The sequence below is a fragment of the Capricornis sumatraensis genome, chromosome 9, assembly GCF_032405125.1.
Source record: "Capricornis sumatraensis isolate serow.1 chromosome 9, serow.2, whole genome shotgun sequence".
NCBI classification, from domain to species: domain Eukaryota; kingdom Metazoa; phylum Chordata; class Mammalia; order Artiodactyla; family Bovidae; genus Capricornis; species Capricornis sumatraensis.
In genome coordinates, this window is record NC_091077.1 from 13,333,682 (window position 1) to 13,357,806 (window position 24,125).

Consider the following 24,125-nt stretch of genomic DNA (forward strand, 5'->3'; position numbering starts at 1 on the left):
TGTCATTCCTCAATGGCCCCTTAACACAGAGCAAATCAAACATTATAAAACAATTTTCACCTAATTGCATTATTAGAAATTTACTTTGATTCACCTATGATCCAACTGGCTTCAAAAAGAAAAGAGAAAATATAACTGATTTAAAGAAAAAGCTCTATTAATTTTATGTACCACTGTGGAAACATGACTTACAGAGTCATCTCCCCTCATATTCATTTCTGAGAGTAATTACTAGAAATTCACTGTCCAACAGTGCACTTTAAGAAAGAGGATTGATAAACACAATGTATTTCCAACTTTAATAACAACTTTTTCTTCTGAAGGATTACACATAGATTAATTTTCATCAAGCTTTCTCATATTACTTATATTTCTTTCCAATGTGAGTTTTTACATGTAAAGATGTGGGCTCATTGAAATCTTTCCAAAACTGTTTAACTCAGGAGTTTTTGTCCAGTGAGCCCTTTCATTCTTTTGGAATTGGAATGACTGAAAGTTTTCTGACTTTTTTTTTTTTACATTATAGAGTATCTTTCCAGTGTGCACTCTCTTCAAATGGTTTGTGACAAATGAAGGCTTTACCATACTCCCTCCACTCTGATCTTTTTCAAGTCATCAAAAATAAATAAAAACCTCTGGTAACATCTGAAGGCTTTTCCATATCCCTTACAGTCACAGGGTTTCTCTTCAGTATGAATTCTTTCATGCATTTCTAAGGAGGTATAATTTTTGTAGGACTTCCCACATTGTTTACAAGGTTTCTCTTCTATGGGAATCCTTTCATGTGTTTGCAAACTTTGAAAATATCTTAAGGTTTTCCTATCTTGTTTACACTGATAGGCTTTCTCTCCAGTGTGGCTTCTTTAACATTTTCAAAGTGAAGTTGGTTGACTAAAGGCTTCTCTGTATTCCTTATTCGTAAAATTTCTTCTCAGTGTGAATTCGTTTGTGCTTTTGGAAGGAAGTGTAATATCTGAAAGCTCTACCACACTGTGAGCATTCGTAGGGTTTCTCTCCAGTGTGCAGCCTCATGTGTACTCTCAAGGTTTGGTGATGGGAGAGGGCTTTCCCACATTCCTTGCATTTGTAGGGTTTCTCTCCAGTGTGAGTTCTTCCATGTGATTGTAAGGAACTGTAATGACTGAAGGCTTTACCACATTGTTCGCATTCGAAGGGTTTCCCTCCAGTATGAATTCGTTTGTGTTTGTGAAAGGAAGGGTAATATCTGAAGGCTTTACCACATTGTTTACATTCATAGGGTTTCTCTCCAGTGTGTAGCCGCATGTGTATTTTTAAGGTTTGCTGATGGGAGAGGGTTTTCCCACATTCCTTGCATTCATAGGGCTTCTCTCCAGTATGAGTTCTTCTGTGTGACTGTAAGGAATTGTAGTAATTGAAAGCTTTACCACATTGTTCACATTCATAGGGTTTCTCTCCAGTGTGAATCCTTTGATGTATTCGAAAGGAACTAGGAGAAATGAAGGCTCTCTCACATTCCTGACATTTATAAGGGCCATCGCCAGTGTGAGTGATCATGTGTGCTCGAAGGCTTGAGAGACCTCTGAAGGTTCTCGCACATGCCTTACATTCATAAGGCTTTTCCCCAGTATGAATTCTTTCATGTTTCCGAAAAGAACTAGGACAACTGAAGGCTTTACCACACTGCTTACATTCATAGGGTTTCTCACCAGTGTGAGTCCTTTGATGTGTTCTAAAAGTATGATAATATCTAAGGAATTTTCCACATTGCTTACACTGATAGGGTTTCTTTTCACTGTGGGTTGTTTCATGTGTTCGCAATGAAGAGGAACAATTAAAAGCTTTCCCACATTTCTTACATGTATATGAAGCATTTCCAGTGTGTGTTACCATGTGTCTTCGAAACCCTGTGCTCCACATGAAGGCCTCCCCACATTCCTTACATTCATAGGGTTTTTCTCCTGTGTGGATTCTTTCATGTGCTTGAAAGGATGCACGGGAATGGAATGCTTTCCCACATTCCTCACATTTATATTTTTTCTCTCGATTGTGATTTTTCTCATGGGTCTCTAAAAATTGGAGATACCCAAAGGCTTTACCACATTCTTTACATCTATATGGCTTCTCTCCATATTTCTGATACTCAGGTGGTTTACGTTCAGTGTGATAACTCATATGTCTCTTAAGGGATGAATGACGTGTAAACACTTTTCCACATACACTGCATTCACGTGGTTTCATTCTATTAGTTTTCTTGTTCAGACTGAGGTTTGGAATAATGCTGAAGTTTTCTCCACACTGACTACCCTCTTTACTTTCACAGAGTCTTTCTACTACATGACTTCTGTGGAAAAAAAACAAACAAGGAGTACATTATTAATGAGTTCTTTATTAACAATTTTATATTTAGTAGGACATTTGAAGCACATTTTTATCACTTATAGCAATAGTGTAGGTTTTCTGCCTTGTCTGAATGGTTTCAAGTTTAATATAAGAAATGCTCTTGCAATCATCAAAACAGTGGCAATTCACATAGAGAATTTATTTAAAGTGTTGAAATATTTTGTAAACACTGAACATCTATGTCACATAAGTAATTTTGGTGAAAATTTTCCAATAACTAAATTTGGAGCACTAGTTATTTCCTCCTTTTAAAATTGTATAACATAACGGAATACTCACATGAGGTACTATATTATATTGTGGGTATGACTTACCTTAATTTTCTCCCCTGACTTTTGTGCTGATCTTCAATGTCATGATCTTCCCATTTTTCTCCTAAATTACAGATCAAGGAAAATGATTCCAAAATATTATTAGTTATAGAAAAATGACTAGATTCTATATCCATTGTTGGCTGTGTCCTTGCCTAGTTTTATTTAGCAACATCCTGCATTTCCACATTTAATATCTTGGAACAATAAGCAAGAAACACTTGTTGTTACTAATTAACAAAATAAAGGCAAGTTGTCATCCTCACCTATTGAGACCAGGTTCCTCAAGGTTTCCCGCATCACATCTCTATAGAGCTTCTTTTGTGAAGGATCCAGGAAAGCCCATTCTTCCAGGGTGAAGTTCACAGCCACATCCTCAAAGGTCACTGAGTCCTAAAGCATCCCAAATGTGTGTATAGGAGGATGTGTGAGACTAACAGCCCTGGACATCTATACACCATTTATATGAAGACTCATTTTACGTATGAGTCTGTCACCTCTCTGACTTGATTATGAGAAACTTACTCTCTGTCCACACTTACTTCCTTATAAGTTTAAGAGCATCACGAAAACATGCAAATTATTTATACAGTTTGTCGTGATCGTATCAGATATTATTTCTGTCTCATCGCAGGGTCCACACATGTTGGGAAATGACAGAAATGCTACACACATGAAACAAATATTATCATTTTAAGATCATGGATTCCTTGTGAGGAAAACTCTTCCCTCTCCCTTACTACCCACTATTTACAGCACTCCAAGGGGCAGAGGGTGAAATTTACATAAGATTTTACTAAGTAAAAACATGGTGAAGAACTAGAAACTTTTACTTCTATGCCTATCACCAAACATGAGTGTCTAGGACAAGTAGAAATCCAGTTTTTAATAAGATCCAACTGGCTATTAAGTCCTTAAGTTCCAGGTTTTTAGAAATAGTACAGTGATGTAGCTGGTGGAATGAAAATATCCCGACTACCAGGATGTATTGCTTTTAACTTGTGTAATATTTACCACAGGCTCAGCTCTCCCTTTCTCTTTCTGATTTTATGGACTTGAAAGTTACTTGGTATTTAGAGCTCAGATACCAGGAAGAAGATGTCACAACTTAGACCACAAATTCCCTATACTCATGCACCTTGGGGCTGCTCAGAGGCACACAAAGTCACACAAAGTGGGATAATATGCCAGAAGCACTCTTTATGGCAGAACCAGAACACTGTGCCCTGTGCTTTGCTGACCTTGAGTAACAGGTAAAGAGCTGCAGACTGCAAGAGTATTCATTGAAAATCACAATGGATTCATGGTAATTTGACCTTAAAATATAATGAAGGATTCAGCAGTGCTTTCCTCCAAACAACCATAAAATCTGTTTTCAAACTGCAGGAAGAAGTGGTTTCAAAACCAGTCATTCTAGAAGCTGTCCTCCCAAGTTCTCTATTTCCCAAACACTCCTATCTGGTCTACAGAAGTATGATGGCTTGACCACTGAACATATGAATCCCTTCGCTGATGACAGCACACAGTGCCAATAGCGTATGAAAGGGTTTACTTCCCATAATTGAGGTCTCCGGGGAAAGTAAGGCCTGCTTCTCCAGCAGTCAGGAAATGCCTTAAGAGAGAAAGGAGCTTGGGTTTTTAAAAAAATTTGGGGGTGGATTTGGGTTCACACACAAGAACAGGATCTTATGAGGGCTTGACGTCTTGTTACTGCCAATAGAAAGGAGCACCATGGCACTCTTACAACTATGTAGAGGTGTGGGTCAAAGAGAAATGAGAGGAAGGGCCCTGCATACATTCCCTTCTCTCTGAGGAATCTGGATTTTTTCTCTGGTGCACGTTAAGGCAGACTCTTCTTGACACCAGTATGGATTTTAAACACTGGTGAGTCTGAAAGGACCACAGGTTTTTCTGCAGCCTTTTTTCTAGCATTTGCCAGCCCCGCGCCTGGACTGACCTGAATACTCTTTCTCTCTGTGCCATCTCCCCTCCCACTTCCACTGCCCGCCTTCCACTGCCCTTGTATGAACAGAGTTTTGTAATTCTAGCTGTTGTATTTTGTGGACCTGTTATTTTTGTTTTTCTGTGAAGCACAAATATTAGATGTGGGAGGTATAGGAGACTCCACTCCTCCTGGTCACTCCCTTCATAGCCAGCCATCACTGTCTTGTTTCTTGTAACTCAAGTTAGATTTTGGTCTCTTGCTCCACTGCAAAAAACAAAAACAAAAACAAACGCACACACACACACAAGAGATGGGACAGGAGGAAAGACCTCACAGCTAGATCTGCTGGGTTTGAGGAATGATTTTCTTTCTTCCCCATGAAGACAAAAAAGCTTTTTCCACTGGTACATTTAAAGCTCCCCCAACAATACGGAGGTACAAATTTTGGACACGTGCCACTGCAACACGGAATGCTCAGAGAACCTGAACTTTTAAACTCTAGAGGGCTACACGTGACTGTTGGCCACTGCTGGGTCTGTCTGGTATTTCAAAGGAATACTGGGTGCTGAAAATAGGAACTGCAGGGGTAAACTTATTAAACCCATTAAACCTATGGGGGAAAAAAAAAAGAAATGGGTAGGGGGAATGAGGTTTTAAAGTTAATAGCAGTCCACCATAAAAAATGGGAGTTAGAGAACTCTGGTTTTGGGTCTGGTATTTAAGGAACTTGGGGGACTTCCCTGGTGGTTCAGTGGTTAAGAATTCACTTTGCAGTGCAGGGGACGCAGATTGGATCACTGGCCAGTGTCTAAGATTCCACATGTCTTGGAGCAACTAAGCCTGTGTGCCACAACTGAGCCCAGGCGCCAGAACCAGGCGTCCGTCCAAGCACTGCAACAAAAGATCCTGCATGACACAACAAAGATTCTGTACGCCATGACTGAGATCTGAGGTTACCTAAATAAATAAATAAACATTTTAGAGCACATGGATGCCATTCCCAACTTCATAGGAAAAACTTGCAAACATTTGAAATCAATAACTCTTCTTAGATCCATCAGAGCATTGACGTTACAGGAAAACCACTGTTTCCAAAATTGAGAAAGAGAAAATAAAGATACAAGGCCTGGGGACTTCCTTGGTGGTCCACTGGTTGGGAATCCACTTTGCAATGCAGGGGTTCAAGAGCTGGATCCTTGGTCGGGAACCAGGATCCTACATGCTTCAGGGCAGCTAAGCCATGCACAGCAGCTGGAGGGCCTACTTGGCACAACTACTGAAGTCCGCCCACTATGTAGCCTGAGGGCCACAATTAGCCTGTGTGCCACACCTGGAGAATTTGTGTGCTGAAGCAATGGATCCCAACTAAGACCCAATGGGGCCAAAACCAAACAAATATTTTTAAAAAGTCATTGATGGCAAACCACAAATGCAGAAGTTCAGAAGACACTCTGTAAAGAGTCTGGCTGCCAGTAGAGGAGACTCCAGTTCGATCCCTGATCTGGGAAGATCCCACATGCCTTGTAGCAACTAAGCCCATGCACCACAACTATTAAACCTGTGTACCAGAGCCCAGGAACTGCAACTACTGAGCCTACAAGCCACAAGCACTAAAGTCTGGGCACTCCGGAGTCTGTGCTCTGTGACAAGAGAAACCCCCGCTTGCCACAACTAGAGAAGGCCTGCACAGCAACAAAGACCCAGCACAGCCAAAAATAAATAAATAAAAATAAAATTATAAAAAAAGAAAACGCACACCCAAGTATTTCATATTGAAACTGAAGAAAGAGTATATTGAAAAAGAAACACCTTAGTTTACACAGATTTTTAAAAATTTACTTTAAGTATAGTTGATTTACAATGTTGTGTTAATTTCTGCTGTATAGCAAAGTGAATCAGTTATACAGATACATTCCTTTCCATATTCCTTTCCATTCTGGTTGATTGGAAAGTGAAAGTTGCTCAATCATGTCCGACTCTTTGCAACCGCATGGACTATAGAGTCTATGGAATTCTCTAGGCCAGAATACTGGAGTGGGTAGCCTTTCCCTTCTCCAGGGGATTTTCCCAACCCAGGGACCAAACCCAGGTCTCCCACATTGCAGGCGGATTCTTTACCAGCTGAGCCACAATGGTTGATTACAGGATACTGAATACAGTTCGTTGTGCTATAGAGTAGGATCTTGCTGTTTGCCCATTCTATGTATAATAGGTTGCATCTGCTAATCCCTAACTCCCAATTCATCTGTCTCCACTTTCTCTCCCCCTTAGCCATCACAAGTCTGTTCTCTGTATCCATGAGTCTGTTTCTGTTTCATAGATAAGTTCATTTGTGTCATATTTTAGATTCCACATATAAGTGATATCATATGATATTTGTCTTTTTTCTTTCTGACTTACTTTCAGTTCAGTTCAGTTCAGTCACTCAGTCGTGTCCGACTCTTTGCGACCCCATGAACCACAGCACGCCACGCCTCCCTGTCCATCACCAACTCCCGGAGTCCACCCACACCCATGTCTATCGAGTCGATGATGCCAACCAACCATCTCATCTTCTGTTGTCCCCTTCTCCTGCCTTCAATCTTTCCCAGCATCAGGGTCTTTTCCAATGAGTCACCTCTTGGCATCAGGTGGCCAAAGTACTGGAGTTTCAGCTTCAACATCAGTCCTTCCAATGAACATCCAGGACTGATCTCCTTTAGGATGCACTGGCTGGATTTCCTTGCAGTCCAAGGGATGCTCAAGTCTTCTCCAACACCACAGTTCAAAAGCACCAATTCTTTGGTGCTCAACTTTCTTTATAGTCCAACTCTCACATCCATACATGACCACTGGAAAAACCATAGCCTTGACTAGATGGACCTTTGTTGGCAAAAAATGTCTGTGTTTTTTAATATGCTGTCTAGGTTGGTCATAACTTTCCTTCCCAGAAGTAAGCGTCTTTTAATTTCATTGCTGCAATCACCATCTGCAGTGATTTTGGAGCCCAGAAAAATAAAGTCAGCCACTGTTTCCCCATTTATCTGCCATGAAGTGATGGGACCGGATGCCATGATCTTCGTTTTCTGAATGTTGAACTTTAAGCCAACTTTTTCACTCTCCTCTTTCACTTTCATCAAGAGGCTCTTTAGTTCTTCTTCACTTTCTGCCATAAGGGTGGTGTCATCTGCATATCTGAGGTTATTATTGATATTTCTCCCGGCAATCTTGATTCCAGCTTGTGCTTCCTCCAGCCCAGCGTTTCTCATGATGTACACTGCATATAAGTTAAATAAGCAGGGTGACAATATACAGCCTTGACATACTCCTTTCCTATTTGGAACCAGTGTGCTGTTCCATGTCCAGTTCTAACTGTTGCTTCCTAACCTGCATACAGATTTCTCAAGAGGCAGGTCAGGTGGTCTGGTATTCCCATCTCTCTCAGAATTTTCCACAGTTTATTGTGATCCACACAGTCAAAGGCTTTGGCATAGCCAATAAGGCAGAAAGAGATGTTTTTCTGGAACTCTCTTGCTTTTTTGATGATCCATCGAAACTTACATAGATGACTTCCTTTACTCAGTATGATAACCTCTAGGTCCATCCATGTTGCTGCAAATGGCATTATTTATTCTTTCTTTATGACTGAATAATATTGCATTGTGTGTGTATATATACACAATGTCCATTCATTTGTATATGGACATTTGTTTTCATGTCTTGGCTATTGTGAATAGTATTGCTATGAACATAGGGGTGCATGCATCTTTTCTATTTATAGTTTTGTTTGGTTATATGCTCAGGATTTGGATTGGTTGCTCATATAACAACTCTATTGCTAGTGTTTTTGAGGAACCTCCATACTGTTTTCCATAGAGGCTGCACCAATTTACATTCCTAGCAACATTGGAGGAGGGTTCCCAGTTCTCCACATCCTCTCTAGCACTTTTTATTTGTAGTCTCTTTAACGATGGTCATTCTGACTGGTATGAGGTGGCACCTAATTGTAGTTTTGATTAGCACAGAGAAAAAAAGATTTGAATTAAATCAGACATGTTTTCAGAAACCATGCAAGGAAGAAGAGAGTGGATTGAAATTCTATACAGGCATACTTCATTTTATTGTGTTTCACTGTAGTTTGTGGAAACCCTACATTGCCAGATGATGGTTAACATTTTTTAGTAATCAAGTTTTTAAACTGAGCTATACAAATTGCTTTTTAGATATAATGCTGCTGCTGCTGCTAAGTCACTTCAGTCGTGTCCGACTCTGTGCGACCCCATAGACGGCAGCCCACCAGGCTCCCCCGTCCCTGGGATTCTCCAGGCAAGAACACTGGAGTGGGTTGCCATTTCCTTCTCCAATGCATGAAAGTGAAAAGTGAAAGTGAAGTCGCTCAGTCATGTGCGACCCTTAGCGACCCCATGGACTGCAGCCTACCAGGCTCCTCCGTCCATGGGATTTTCCAGGCAAGAGTACTGGAGTGGGGTGCCATTGCCTTCTCTGATATAACGCTACTGCATACTTAATAAGCTATGATATAGTAGAAACATAACTTTTATATGCACTGGGAAACCAAATAATAAGTGTGACTTACTTTATTGCAGTGGTCCTGAACAGAACCCTCAATTTGAGGTCTCCTTGTATTTCAAGTTTTGAAAGAAAAAAACACTCTTCTAGTTTTCAAACCCCAAAGGTAATCCTTTGAAAATATTAATTTAATAAAATGATAAACAGCCAGTCAAGACGATGAAGAAAGAAAACAGAAATTACTAACATCAGAAATAAAAGGAGAAATAAGCATGAAAAAGGATTTGACACCAACCAACATCCATTTATGATAACAAACAATGCTATTTGCTGAGCAAGTTTAACAAATGTACCACAGTCAAATAAGAAATAAAAAACAATATAGTGCAAACTGTGGATGCAGAGGGGTTATGTATACTTTCTGATACATTTCTCTATGCTTCCTAATCAATTTTCCTATACACTAAAACTGCCCTAAAAAAACTGAAGTGTACTAGAAAAAAAAAAAATTAAAGATGAAGACAAACTCATTATCCCTGATGAGTGACCGATGACTGAAACAGGAAACCTTTCATCCAACTCATTTGCATTTATTCAATAAGGCGGCATAGTGTTCCATGAGCTTAAGACCAGTAAGAGAGGTGAAACTTCCACTGAATGCCCTGTTGGACAGAACTGCACAGCATATTCTGAGAAGCGCCATGGTTACTATCAACATCTCTAGAACTCTAATGTGGATGAGAAGTGTCCTGGCAAGACCGTGAATAGTGGACCTAGTACATGTACCGGAGAAGGCAATGGCACCCCACTCCAGTACTCTTGCCTGGAAAATCCCATGGACGGAGGAGCCTGGTGGGCTGCAGTCCATGGGGTCGCTAAGAGTCGGACACGACTGAGCGACTTCACTTTCACTTTTCACTTTCATGCACTGGAGAAGGAAATGGCAACCCGCTCCAGTCTTCTTGCCTGGGGAATCCCAGGGACGGGGGAGCCTGGTGGGCTGCCGTCTATGGGGTCGCACAGAGTCGGACACGACTGAAGTGACTTAGCAGCAGCAGCAGCAGCAGCAGCAGCAGCAGCAGCAGCAGCAGCAGCAGCAGCAGCAGCAGCAGCAGTACATGTACAGAAGAGTGTTACCTTGTGACTTCCCTGGTGGTCCAGTGGTTAAGCAAAGCATCTGCCGAGCAACGTGTGGGACATGAGTTCAATTCCTGCTCATGGAACTAAGATTCCACACACCTACTGAGCCCACACATTGCAAAGAAAGATCCTACCTGATGCAATGAAGATACCATGTGCTGCAACTAAGACCCGATATAGCCCAAAACAAATATATATATATATTTAAAAAGTATTACCTTGATTTGTATTTTGCGTTATCTATTGAGTTCAGAGGTTCTTAAAGTTCTTTTACTACAAAAGGGGCAACTCTTAGACAACTGTCCAAGAATCTGTGAATACAAGTAGATAAGGCCAGTTTTGGGCCAGTATCAAGATACGCGCCTGATGTTTGGGTAGCTGTGTGACCCTGGGGTTTGGATTTTTAATCAGGGATATCACAAATAAGGGATGAAGAGCAGCAATTGTCTTCTGAACTTGTCCTGCAGGAATGTATATTGTCTTCCTTACAGTCATGCATACATCCCAAAACTGCACCTTCAATTAACCCCAGGTAAGACTCCATCTGGGAGAATGGGGACCTTTCCCAACACTGCAGCAACTTTTAAGGGAATGAGTAGACGAGGCCTCCTTCTGCAGGAGACTCAGGCGAGGACAGATGTGACACCATCATGTCACATGGAGGTGTTGGTAAGCATGCTGACCCGATGGGGTGCTGTTTCCAAGGTCACAGGCATAATGAGCAGCTCAGCAGAGGATCACATGCTCAGTGCTTGCTGCTGCTGCTGCTAAGTCGCTTCAGTCGTGTCCAATTCTGTGCGACCCCATAGACGGTAGTCCACCAGGCTCCTCTGTCCCTGGGATTCTCCAGGCAAGAACACCAGAGTGGGTTGCCATTTCCTTCTCCAATGCATGAAAGTGAAAAGTGAAAGTGAAGTCGCTCAGCCGTGTCCGACTCTTAGTGATCCCATGGACTGCAGCCTACCAGGCTCCTCTGTCCATGGGATTCTCCAGGCAAGAGTACTGGAGTGGGGTGCCATTGCCTCCTCCTGCTCAGTGCTTATGTTCTCGAAAAATGCAAGTCTGAGTGCCTGATGCATAGTGAGGCCAAACAATACTAAAACACTGGAATTTGGAACAGAGAAAAGTTTATTACAGAGCTATGCAAAGAGATGGGTGGCTCAAAAACCCCAAACTTACTAAAAGCTTTCAGCAAAGCCCTTTTATAAGAAAGGTGAGGGAGAGGCCTGATTAGTTGTTGCAAACTTCTTGGTGTCAGATCCTTTGTTCCTGAAGTTAGGTCATGATCAGGCAACAATCTTCTTGTAAATCTCTACCAAATGAATGTTATTCTTTCTTCTGACAAGAAAGAGCAAGGTCCCAAGGCAAAGCTTTCACCCTCTGGGGTCCTGGTCCTGGCTAAGAGGAGGTAGATCTCAGTTGGCAGCTTTGGGCCAGGTTCCCAGACTGCCCGGATGTCATCACTGAGGGAGCCAGGCACAGAACCCAATGGCCCTCAGGCTGCCCAAAGAAGGGGGAGACAAGGTCCCACAGACTGTGACCCAGGCAGACTGCCACTGCTACTATTAGGTCACAGAGGCTAGGAGGCGGGAGAGGTTCACTGCTGCCTCAAGGCCTGGGCCAAGACTAGCTTTAGTGAGTGGCTTTAGTGAGGGCTCTGGAGCCCCACCAGATAGATTCATGGGACTAGATCTGATAGACAGAGTGCCTGAAAAACTACAGATGGAGGTTCATAACACTGAACAAGAGGTGGTGATCAAAACCATTGCCAAAAAAAGAAATGCAAGAAGGCAAAATGGTTGTTGGAGGAGGCCTTACAAATATCTGAGAAAAAGAGAGAAGCAAAAGGCAAAGGAGAAAAAGAAAGATATATCCATCTGAATGTAGATTTCCAAAGGATAGCAAAGAGAGATAAGAAAGCCTTCCTAAGTGAACAATGCAAAGAAATAGAGGAAAACAATAATGGAAAAGACTAGAGATCTCTTCAAGAAAATAGAGAACAAGGGAACATTTCATGCAAAGATGGGTACAATAAAGGACAGAAACGGTATGGACCTAACAGAAGCAGAAGATATTCGGAAGAGGTGGCAAGAATACATAGAACTATACAAAAAAGAACTTAATGACTCTGATAACCACGATGGCGTGATCACTTACCTAGAGCCAGACATCTTGGAGTGTGAAGCCAAGTGGACTTTAGGAAGCATCACTATGAACAAAGCTAGTGGAATTGATGGAATTCCAGGTGAGCTATTTCAAACCCTAAAATGTGATGCTGTGAAAGCTAGCACTCAATATGCCAGCAAATTTGGCAAACTCAGCAGTGGCCACAGGACTGGAAAAGGTCAGTTTTCATTCCAACCCCAAAGAAGGGCAATGCCAAAGAATGTTCAAACTACTGCACAACTGTACTCATTTCACATGCTAGCAAAATAATGCTCAAAATTCTCCTAGTTAGGCTTTAACAGTATGTGAAGCAAGAACTTTCAGATGTTCAAGCTGGATTTAGAAAAGGCAGAGGAACCAGCAATCAAATTGCCAACATCTGTTGTATTATAGAAAAAGAATTCCAGAAAAACATCTGGTTCATTGACTATGCTAAAGCCTTAGTCTGTGTGGATCACAACAATCTGTGGAAAATTCTTAAGGAGATGGGAATACCAGACCATGTTACCTGCCTCCTGAGAAACCTGTATGCAGGTCAAGAAGCAACAGTTAGAACCAGACATGGAAAAATGGACTGGTTCAAAACTGGGAAAGGAATATGTCAAGGCTGTATATTGTCACCCTGCTTATTTAACTTACATGCAGAGTACACCATGCCAGGGGAGATGAAGCACAGGCTGGAATCAAGATTGCCAGGAGAAATATCAATAACTTCAGATATGCAGATGACACCAACTTTATGGTAGGAAGCAAAGAGGAACTAAAGAGGCTCTCGATGAAGGTGAAAGAGAAGAGTGAAAAAGCTGGTTTAAAACTCAACATTCAAAAAACTACGATCACGGAATCCAGTCCCATTACTTCATGGCAAAAAATGGGTAAACAATCAAAACAGTGACAGACTTCATTTTTTTTGGCTCCAAAATCAATGCAGATGGTGACTTCAGCCATGAAATTAAAAGACTCTTGCTCCTTGGAAAAAGAACTATGACAAATCTAGACAGTGTATTAAAAAGCAGAGACATTACTTTGCCAACAAAGGTCTGTCTAGTCAAAGCTATGGTTTTTCCAGTGGTCATGTATGGAGGTGAGAGTTGGACCACAAAGAAGGCTGAGCACCAAAGAATTGATGCTTTTGAACTGTGGTGTTGGAGAAGACTCTTGAGAGTCCCTTGAACTGCAAGCAGATCCAACTAGTCCATCCTAAGGAAATTAGTCCTGAATATTCACTAGAAGGACTGATGCTGAAGCTGAAACTCCAATACTTTGGCCACCTGATGCGAAGAACCAACTCGTTAGAAAAGACCCTGATGCTGGGAAAGATTGAAGGCAGGAGAAGTGGATGACAGAGGATGAGATGGTTGGATGGCTGTAGTTGGACACGACTGAGTGACTGAACAACAGTTGGAGCCCCACAGGACACAGCCTCCAGCCTGTTCCCTGGGCCCCAGCTCACCTGTTGGCCCAAGGCCCAGTGAGCTGAAGGGCTTCCAGGAGAAGGCCAGGATCCACCTCTTACCTCACTCTCCATCTGATGCCCACCATACCACGGACAGATGGCTGAATTCCTTCTCTAAGTTAGTTGCTGAGTCACATTCAACTCTGTGACTCCATGGATGGTAGCCCGCCAGGCCCTTCTGTCCGTGGAATTCTTCAGGCAAGAATACTGGGTGAGTAGCCATTCCCTTCTCCAGGGGATCTTCCTCACCCAGGGATCCAACTCAGGTCTCTGGCATTGCAGGTAGATTCTTTACTATCTGAGTCACCAGGGAAGCCTGAATTCCTTCCCTGCTGCTGCTAAGTCACTTCAGTCGTGTTCGACTCTGTGTGACCCCATAGACGGCAGTCCACCAGGCTTCCCCGTCCCTGGGATTCTCCAGGCAAGAACACTGGAGTGGGTTGCCATTTCCTTCTCCAATGCAGGAAAGTGAAAAGTGAAAGTGAAGTCGCTCAGTCGTGTCCGACTCTTAGCGACCCCATGGACTGCAGCCTACCAGGCTCCTCCATCCATGGGATTTTCCTGCTCAGTTATTGGTCAGCACTGCAGAGGGCCCTGCCCACAAGTAACAAACTGTCAATAAGGGAATTCCTTCCCTCAGTTCAGTTCAGTCGCTCAGTCGTGTCTGACTCTTTGCAACCCCAAGAATTGCAGCACGCCAGGTCTACCTGTCCATCACCAACTCCCGGAGTTCACGCAAACTCATATCCATCGAGTCGGTGATGCCATCCAGCCATCTCATCCTCTGTCATCCCCTTTTCCACCTGCCCCCAATCCCTCCCAGCATCAGAATCATTTCCAATGAGTCAACTCTTCGCAGCAGGTGGCCAAAGTACTGGAGTTTCAGCTTTAGCATCATTCCTTCCAAAGAACACCCAGGGCTGATCTCCTTTAGAATGGACTGGTTGGATCTCCTTGCAGTCCAAGGGACTCTTAACAGTCTTCTCCAACACCACAGTTCAAAAGTATCAATTCTTCAGCGCTCAGCTTTCTTCACAGTCCAACTCTCACATCCATATGTGACCACTAGAAAAACCATAGCCTTGACTAGACGGACCTTTGTTGGCAAAGTAATGTCTCTGCTTTTGAATATGCTATCTAAGTTGGTCATAACTTTCCTTCCAAGGAAAGTCATCATCTGCAGTGATTTTGGAGCCCCCAAAAATTCCTTCCCTAGTGGTCCCTTGACAGTTTATTACTTGTGGGCAGGGCCCTCTGCAGTGCTGACCAATGACTGAGCAGGACTACAAATGGTTGCTCATCCACAATTGGTTGCTCGTAGGCAAGGCCCACTGAGGTACCAACCAAATGCTGAGCAACCTGTTGCCTGGTAACAGGGTGAGCAGTAATGACAAGCACAGCAATGGCTGTGTGCTAAGGGCTGTGTGCTAAGGGCTATGCTCACTGCATTCTGTTACACGTGTGAGAGTCTCAGTTTTCAAGAGAACCTAGTACATGGTGATAATTGCACTTCTAAGGCAGTTCTTTGCACCAGAAGACTATAGACAGCTTAAGGCCATCATGGGTCACTGTAGGAGGCATAAGAGGAAGCCATCGTATCCTCTATACTGAGGGAGACTCCAAGGGAACTAACAGGAGTGCCTGTTGTATGGTCATTTAAACACAGTCCAGAGCCTTCTGTAGCAGGGGTGCTCTCCAGGTCGGGGGATATTTCCAAGTAATAGTAAAAATGGGCTCAAGTAAAATTCCTAAATAACGAATATGTTGTCTCCCCAACACCAAAACAACCTAGTAGGCCTTGTGGGTGCTGAGAACAACTACAAATATTTCTTCACATTGTAAAGAAGGGAGCAGTTGATTACTGAAAAACATACAGAAACTTAACTAAGGGTCTCACATTGCATTGGTTAATGGCCCATACACTTTCTGCAAGATCCTTTTTTCCATATTTGTGTATTCTGAATGAAAATGAAATGAATGTGCTCAGAGGAAGATGTCCTTAGTGTGATGTCATACCTGTGTTCCTGAAGCAAAGTGCATGTAGTTCAAATATTCCTGCAGAGACTGTGGGATGGCAAGACCACTGAGGTTCTCTGAGGGTAACCAGATAAAGATGTCCCTTCAGAGGGGAAGGCCTTTGCAGCTGAGAGAATGTTGAAATAGATACTCAACAGAACAGACTTATCAAGCCTGTAAGAGCAAGATGTTTACTGAGTGGATGAAGTAAGTAATTTCCACAATGATAGGGACTAGGAATAGGGGCTAATTTGATGTAACCACAGCTCAAGGTTGTTGTAATCCACTATGAGGTATCATTCATTCTTTCCAGGTTTAAGGACAGATCAAATAAGGCTATTAAAGGAGAATATTGGGGGCTATCACTTCTCCCTTAATACGTTTCTTTATAATGTTTTTCAATATAATTCAATGCCGTGGTCCATGTACGGGTTGGAAAAGAATTTTCAGACATGAGGCAGAATGAGAAGGAAATGAAGTTTATTAGAGTGGGAGGTGCTGTTAGAACAGCAGCCCAGCTCAAGGGAGAACAGAGGTTGAACAGGGGTCCTTAGTATACTTTTATACCCAGGGGACAAGGGGTGGGATAGGGGTCATTTGCTGATTGGATGAGGTACGTATTCTGGGTGAGGTAAGAGTAAGGCAAATAACTTCTCCCTGTGAGGTAGGAGGGAAAACAGGTTATATTGCTCAGGAGGACCTGAAATCCGTTAATAGTTACAACACGGAGGAGGGAAGGACAATAAGCAACTGGCTTTTCTGTTCCTGTGTTCCAAGACCCTCCTTAGTTTTATTTGCTCTTTTGTCCTTGGGTTACCACATTCAAGGCCCTGTTTAAGACTTTAAATCAGGCCATATTAATGAATTTAACTGTTGGGTAATGTTTGTGGACTCTTATTTTGTCTTGCCAATTTGGAAGTAGAAGACAATTTAATTTTACTTAATGAATCATGGATTCAGAGCTTCCCTGCTCACTATGGGATATTTTGGGACAATGAGTGATACAACCATGAGAAATTTAGGCAAGAAGAGAGTTCTGCTGCTGAAGGCAAAGTATACCTATTTGTCCTTTATACTCTATTCAGTCATTCCCCTCAGATGATGAGGTAAACTGCTTAAATATGGAGAAGGCAATGGCAGCCCACTCCAGTACTCTTGCCTGGGAAGTCCCATGGATGGAGGAGCCTAGTGGGCTGCAGTCCATGGGGTCGCTAAGAGTCGGACACGACTCAGTGATTTCACTTTCAGTTTTCACTTTCATGCATTGGAGAAGGAAATGGCAACCCACTCCAGTGTTCTTGCCTGGAGAATCCCAGGGACGGCGGAGCCTGGTGGGCTGCCGTCTACGGGGTCGCCCAGAGTCGGACACGACTGAAGCGACTTAGCAGCATACAGGAGATGTTAATATTAATTTAAATTCGTATTACAGAGGACCAAAAGTCAGGCAGGCCCCTTCTATCTTTTTGCTATGGAAATTCTACCAGCATATTTTGGATTTACAATTGAATGAAACTGTAGTCCTTTCTTTCAGTACCTTTTTATCTGGTTCTCCCCCTCCAGTCTTTCTTTGTTTTGCATTTTAGGTCACTGGATATACTCTGGGGGAGAGAGTGTCCTTTCTACCCTAACATTGATAATTTTTTTCCTTTAGAGAGCCTCACACCAGTGCCATCAGGGTCAGAGGCCTCCTTCATGACAACTGGTTAGGTTATAGAAATTAAGTACCCCAGGCTTAAATTGGTTTAAATTAACCCCTTTTCTGTGCCACAGTGAGGCTATAGGTGTTCCCCACCTAATTCAGAAGGTCAGTGTCTTTGTTGCAGGTGCTTCTAGCAGGTGCAGAAACAGCAGAGGTACTGAAGGGTCCTGTGAGCCCTCTGGTATTAGGAACGGACTCAGCCTGCCACCTACTGGCTGCCTTTACTCTCTCTTCTCTTTCTCTCTGAAATTATCTTTTCAGAGTGATCATCTGAGGGGTTTACCTCATTCACAGGGTATAATCAGCCAAGTAACCCCCGAAGATCCCTCCCCTCCAAGGTCTGGGTGAACCCAGCCTCAGTCACACCTACACTAAAACACAGACAGGTTCCATCCAAGCCATGGACTAAGGATCACTAGGAGGGTCCCATCCTCATTCTGCTCCCACAGGACAAGGAATTAACACACACTGTCAACTTGGTGTCCTCTGTATATAGAACCCAGGTTTGATGGGGGTCAATAATGCCACACAGGGCAGCACAGGGCACAAGCAACCGGCAGCTCACAGAGCAGGAGCCCCCAGGCTTTCTTATCAGCCTGTCCAGGTAAGACGTACTAGGGGAAATGGGAGCGGTGAGGCTTATCTTTCAGTACTAGTCAAACATCAAGTATGTGGAACTTGATTACTCATTACAAGAATCAAACCCAGGTAAGAAAAACATGCATCTGCACTGGCTTGTTTCCATATAAAGAAACATCAACAGGATGATCAAGAAGTAATTATAACTGGGTATTTGTGCATGGGTGGAGTAAGAGCACAGGAGTGGAGGAGGACATGCGGGCTAGGAGTCCTCAGCTAGTTTCCCATTTTAGAAATATTTTTAACCTTCACATGCATTATTTAAAATCAGGAGAGAAACTGATATACATCTTATTTTCCTATGCTTAACATTATTTTAAATTGAGTTTTGCTTTTTAAAATTAATCTTCATTTTTCTACATAGGAAACCACTCCAAGATTTAATCCTTTAAATGTTAACAGATATAAAACTGCACACCATAAAAGATTTACAAATCCCCTTCTAACTACAAGGATAAGAACATTATAGTTTGTCCCTCCACTATATTTCATACTAGGGATATTTTCAGGAATAAGTGGCATAATATAAAATATTAGGGGTTTGGAATTAAACCCAGAAATAGACGTAAAAGATGTATATAAGCTTTAAAGTGTTTTCTTTATATCAACAAAAATATAAATTCAATGGCTTTTCCCTCACATTCATTAAAACAAGAATTCATTTGCTTTAGGAATAGCATGGCCTTCTAAATGTCTAGGGACAGGAGGGCATTATGCTAAGTGAAATAAGTCAGACAGAGAAAGATAAATACTTTATGACATCACTTACATGTGGAATCTAAGAAACACAACAAACTAGTGAATATTACAAAAAAGAAGCAGACTCACAGATACAGGAAAAAAAAACTAGTGGTTATGGGGTTGATGGGGGCAATCCAAGTGTAGGGAACTGGGAGTCACAAACAATTTGGTTGTAAGACAGTGTACAGGGATATATCATACATCATGGGGAATATAGCCAGTATTTTGTAGTAACTGTAAATGGAGTATAACCTTTAAAAATTGTATAATAATTTTTTTAATGGAAAAAACATTTGAGCACTTAAACACACCCATCTCATACTGAGGCTCTCTTTGCCTTAATGGAGCAAAATTCAAGTTGGTTTCAGAATTTTCTTGCTTTACTCACATCGTATCTCTCAAGTAACTTACACATTAAAATCCCCAAAGCTAATGGAAACTAGAATCAAAGGACTGAAACATTTAGCTAAGAAAGAAACATACATTTGAAATGACTGATTTTGAGATTCAAGTATTTATGTGAAAATTTAACAATTTTTGAAAAGTGCTTGGAAATTGAATTGGCTTATTAAACTTCCCTACGGTAGAACTGTAGTTTTTCGTGCACTGGGACTCTACCCGGCTTTGGATCAATCCCAGAACAAAGGAGGACCACCTCTCACACACACACACATACAATCTCCCTGATGCAATAAACCTGGAGAACTTGCAGGAGGAAAAGGAGAAATGGTAAAGTTCTTTTTAAACTTTTTATTTTTTATTGGGGTATAAGCTGATTAACCATTTGTGATAGTTTCAGGTGAACAGTGAAGGGACTCAGCCATATATATACATGTATCCATCAGGAGAAATTATATAGTTTTAAAAACATATTAGGAACTTCCCTGGCAGTCCAGTGGTTAAGACTCCACACTTCCAATGCAGGGGGTATGGGTTTGATCCCTAGTCCAGGAACTAAGATACCCCATGCCATGTGGTGTGGCCAAATAATTAATTTTAAAAAGGACATATTAATTCTATAAAATAATTTATTCTGCTATAAATCACCATTAAAAAACTTTTAATTAAAAAATTTATTTATTTTAATTGGAGGCTAATTACTTTACAATATTGTAGTGGTTTTTGCCATGAATCAGCCACGGGTGCACATGTGTTCTCCATCCAGAAACTCCCCTCCCACCTCCCTTCCCATCCCATCTCCCAGGGTCATCCCAGTGCACCCGCCTTGAGCACCCTGTCTCATGCATTGAACCTGGACCAGCGATCCACTTCACATATGATAATATACACGTTTCAATGCTACCCTCTCAAAGCATCCCACCCTCGCCTTCTCCCACAGAGTCCAAAAGACTGTTCTTTATATCTGTGTCTCTTTTGCTGTCTCTCATATAGAGTCAAAAAAACAGTGTTTTAATTTGGTATACACAACATTTTTGGATTAAAAATTGTCATGAAAGTAATTTTTTAAAAAAACAAAGAGAAAATACTGGTATCAAAACAGATAAGGAATGGCACCCCACTCCAGTACTCTTGCCTGGAAAATCCCATGGATGGAGGAGCCTGGTAGGCTGCAGTCCATGGGGTCGCTAGGGGTCGGACATGACTGAGCGACTTCACTTTCACTTTTCACTTTCATGCATTGGAGAAGGAAATGGCAACCCACTCCAGTGTTCTTGCCTGGAGAATCCCAGGGACGGGGGAGCCTGGTGAGCTGCCGTCTCTGGGGTCGCACACAGTCGGGCACGACTGAAGCGACGCAGCAGCAGCAGCAGCAGCCTTCTTGCTACAGTTCAGAAGAAAAATACACTTTTAGAAAGATGACCAAATTCCCCGACTTGGGGTCCAACATATAGTTCTTAGAGCAGGTTAGTCACTGGAGAAGAAGGGTAGGGACAGTTGAGGAGCCACAAGAATGAATTCTAGGCTCCACATGCTCTCCCATGTCCCCAAAACAGGGAAGCACAGACTCTACTAGGTTCTAGTCTCACAAGTGAGGAAACCCTATGTCTGATTCAGTTTAAGATTCTGATCCAAATTCATAAACCCTTTGTCCGCAACACAGAAGACATAATAACGGCCTCTTTCAATGTGCATAAATTACACAGTGTACCTACACTGTGAACGCAAAACTGAAGTGCCGAGTTTTGCGTCCACAATGTCCAACTCTTTTGTGACCCCATGGACTGTAGACTGCCAGGCTCCTCTGTCTATGGGATTCTCCAGGCAAGAATACTGGAGTGGGTTGCCATTTCCTTCTCCAGGGGCTCTTCCCAATTCAGGGATTGAACTCACACAGGAAAGTTTTAGGCCTCCAACCTCAGAAATGAAATCAGTCCCCACCACTGTGTGCAGTTGCATCCTCAGCTTTCCAGGGCTCTGTAGCATCTCTCAGTATAAAGTCTCCTTCCATTGTGGGTGCGAACATGTAAGACACCTGCCGGGGCGGGTAGTTGGGAGTTGCTTCCCCAAAAGAATAACTGGGTCTGCAGGTCGTTCTCTTTACAGGAGCCTTGGCATGGATCACTGACTATAGGCCTCTGCTCTGCACTGGAGTATCTTTGGAACATGCTTGATGTTTCAATGGACACAAACTTAGTGTTTGAACAATCCAGCAACACAATTTAAACCTATCATTTATGTGGAAAGGAGGAAAGAAAATTGTAGGGCATTTTCACTAGTTCAACCAGAAAACCTGAAATATTTACTCCTTTCAGGAAAAAAAAAAAAAAAAGATGTCAGTCAGTGATTATTTCTACAGTGAGAAATAGGTTTGTAAATAATCACACCTGAACACTTGGTCTGGACATCTAAGCAGATACCACACAACCAGAGAACTTCATCTGAAATCACCTAAAAGTAAAGAATAGTCCTGAGGAACGTACTACACATGCTCCAGGGAGAAAAAACCAGCAGAACAAAATTTTTTAAATGAAATGTAACCCTGGAATTTTTTTTCCCCTAAAATTCACCTCTTTTGCCTCTTGGGAAATATGTTATACTATCTTTTAAGCTGTATTGATTAAATGCATTTTACTCTGATTGAAAAAATGGCATTTAAATATATGAATAAATCTTATAAAGGTGACAGTCTTTAAAGTAGGGCCAACCCCGACAGGACACATGACCCAGGAAAGTTTTAAAAGGAACTTCCACACATTAGATGTCTGTGCCCAGGAAAGAGTCTAGGAGGAGAGGCACCAAACTGTTGAACAAAGTAGTTTCAAGTGGTAATTTTTTGCTTTCTTCTAGTGGAAAACATCCACAGACAAAAAAATGGAAAAAAAGAACCATCTAAGGCTCTGGGAGGAAAATGATAAACAGGTAAAACACTGCGTCTGTTTGAAATGCACCACGGAGGACAAATAGTTGATAATGATACTGTGAATCTGACAGGGAATTTGGCTTTGGGGATGTAGGGTGAACTCCGAAAATTTAGGGAACTCACTGCCAGCCCTAGGAAGAGCTAAGCTTGAGCGGACAGGGGCGTAGACTTGAGACTCTTGGTACTCAAATAACTGGAAAACAAGAGAAAACGGGTGACCCCCGGGAAGAAGTCAGGGACTGGAGACCCCACACACCAGAGCTCTTCCCACGCACGAACTACGTAGACCGAGTCACGAGGGTCCCCTGACAATCCTCCCCGGGGTTCACCACACAGTCTGGGGAGGACGCGGGGCTGCGGGGTCGGAGCCGAAGTCGGGGCGCGCAGTGACTGTAGAGGACGCCCGGGGTCCTGGCTGCCGGCCCCGCCCCCCACGCGACCGGGCGGAGGAGACTGAGGTCCGAGCAACGCCCCTCGGGTCCGCAGGCTCCGGGGTTGACAGCGGGGAGGCCCGACACAACCACAGCTGGTTCGGATCCACTCCAACCAACGCCTCCTCCCCTCTCGCTCCAACTCTGCACCCGGATAACGCACACTCACCATTTCTAGGTTTCCTGGGTCTCCCTGAGTCCTTCCTATGACTCCCACAGCAGGTCACAACAAGACAGACTCTGAGGCAGTGCCGCTAGCGTCTCTGAGAGGTGGGAAACCGGATCACTAGCCGAGCCAGAGGGAGTGAAAACGGAGCCGAAGCGGTGCGTCGCCCCACCTACCTGCCCAAGCGGCGCTCCTGATTGGACAGTTCTCAAAGCTGCACCTCCTAGTACTTGAGTGACAGCTGGACAGAAGGACTTCTGTCTCTAGGGGACTAGCTTCCTCGGACAAGCCCCCAAGAGGCGCCCAGACCCGCGCTGAGGGCAGTGGGTGGAGCAGAAAACTGACCCAGCCCGACGCGGTTACTTGGAAACAAGTTTTTGCAAGCCTGGAGCGGCCTATCTCGTATTCGCCCAGCTCTTTGTGCACACGTGAGGGCGGGGAATTTCTCATTGAGTTTCCAAAAACAGAGCATGTGCATCCCCTACCAGTATACCTGGTACACCAGTACACCTGGTACACCTACCAGTAAACCTACTCACATGACTGCTCCTTCCTCTATATCTTAGAGCCTAGGCACTGAGTTGCCCCAGGCTACTGATTGTTCTACTCTTTTGATCAGAATATCTCCACTTGCACACTTCATCAAAGGGGTGTTGAGGGGTGTATGCCTCTGCTGGTTTCCTTGACAACTGATGAGCCAACTTGGGGTCAGTTTTTCTCTATAGCTGGTTATTCCCACCCAATTTAATGTATAACTCTTCCTGCCTGACATCTGACCCTTTTGCTTCAGATGTGTAAGATAAGCACTGATGCCTCTGCCACTGAATCTAGACTCTTTCTTCGGTCTTGGCAATTATTGAGCTTGCGAACCTGCAGGGTGCAGTCCAACACCCCAACACAGGGCCACACTGTAACAAAAGGGTCTTGTTGCAGAGAGGAGCCAGTTCTGACTCCATGTTGGAACTGGTTTTTTTTTTGACGTGCTTTTTGTTGCTTTTATAATTACAACCATACAGAATAGCCTGCCTCAGAGGACCCTGCACCTCTACCTGTTAAACTAAAGGATCTTAGTTCTTATGTCTTAGAGACATAATCTGACCCTCCCCACCTGTGAATAATTTCAACGAAAAGAAGAGTTTAACACACTCTTCCAAAGGCTGGCCCTTCCTGGAGATGTTTTACTGAAGACCCTTTTTACTTTA

General features: G+C 42.9%; 1 protein-coding gene across 1 annotated transcript; it reads right to left on the bottom strand.

The window, feature by feature from the left end:
* Window positions 1–912: 912 nt before the first annotated feature.
* Window positions 913–22,929, bottom strand: LOC138085675 (zinc finger protein 627-like). Its single transcript, XM_068980180.1, has 6 exons — window positions 22,583–22,929; window positions 5,149–5,248; window positions 2,960–3,086; window positions 2,697–2,757; window positions 1,582–2,323; window positions 913–1,497 (listed from the first exon to the last, which is right to left on the bottom strand). Exons 1-6 carry the CDS (start codon window positions 22,927–22,929, stop codon window positions 913–915), a joined length of 1,962 nt encoding a protein of 653 aa, XP_068836281.1.
* Between the last annotated feature and the right edge of the window lie 1,196 nt (window positions 22,930–24,125).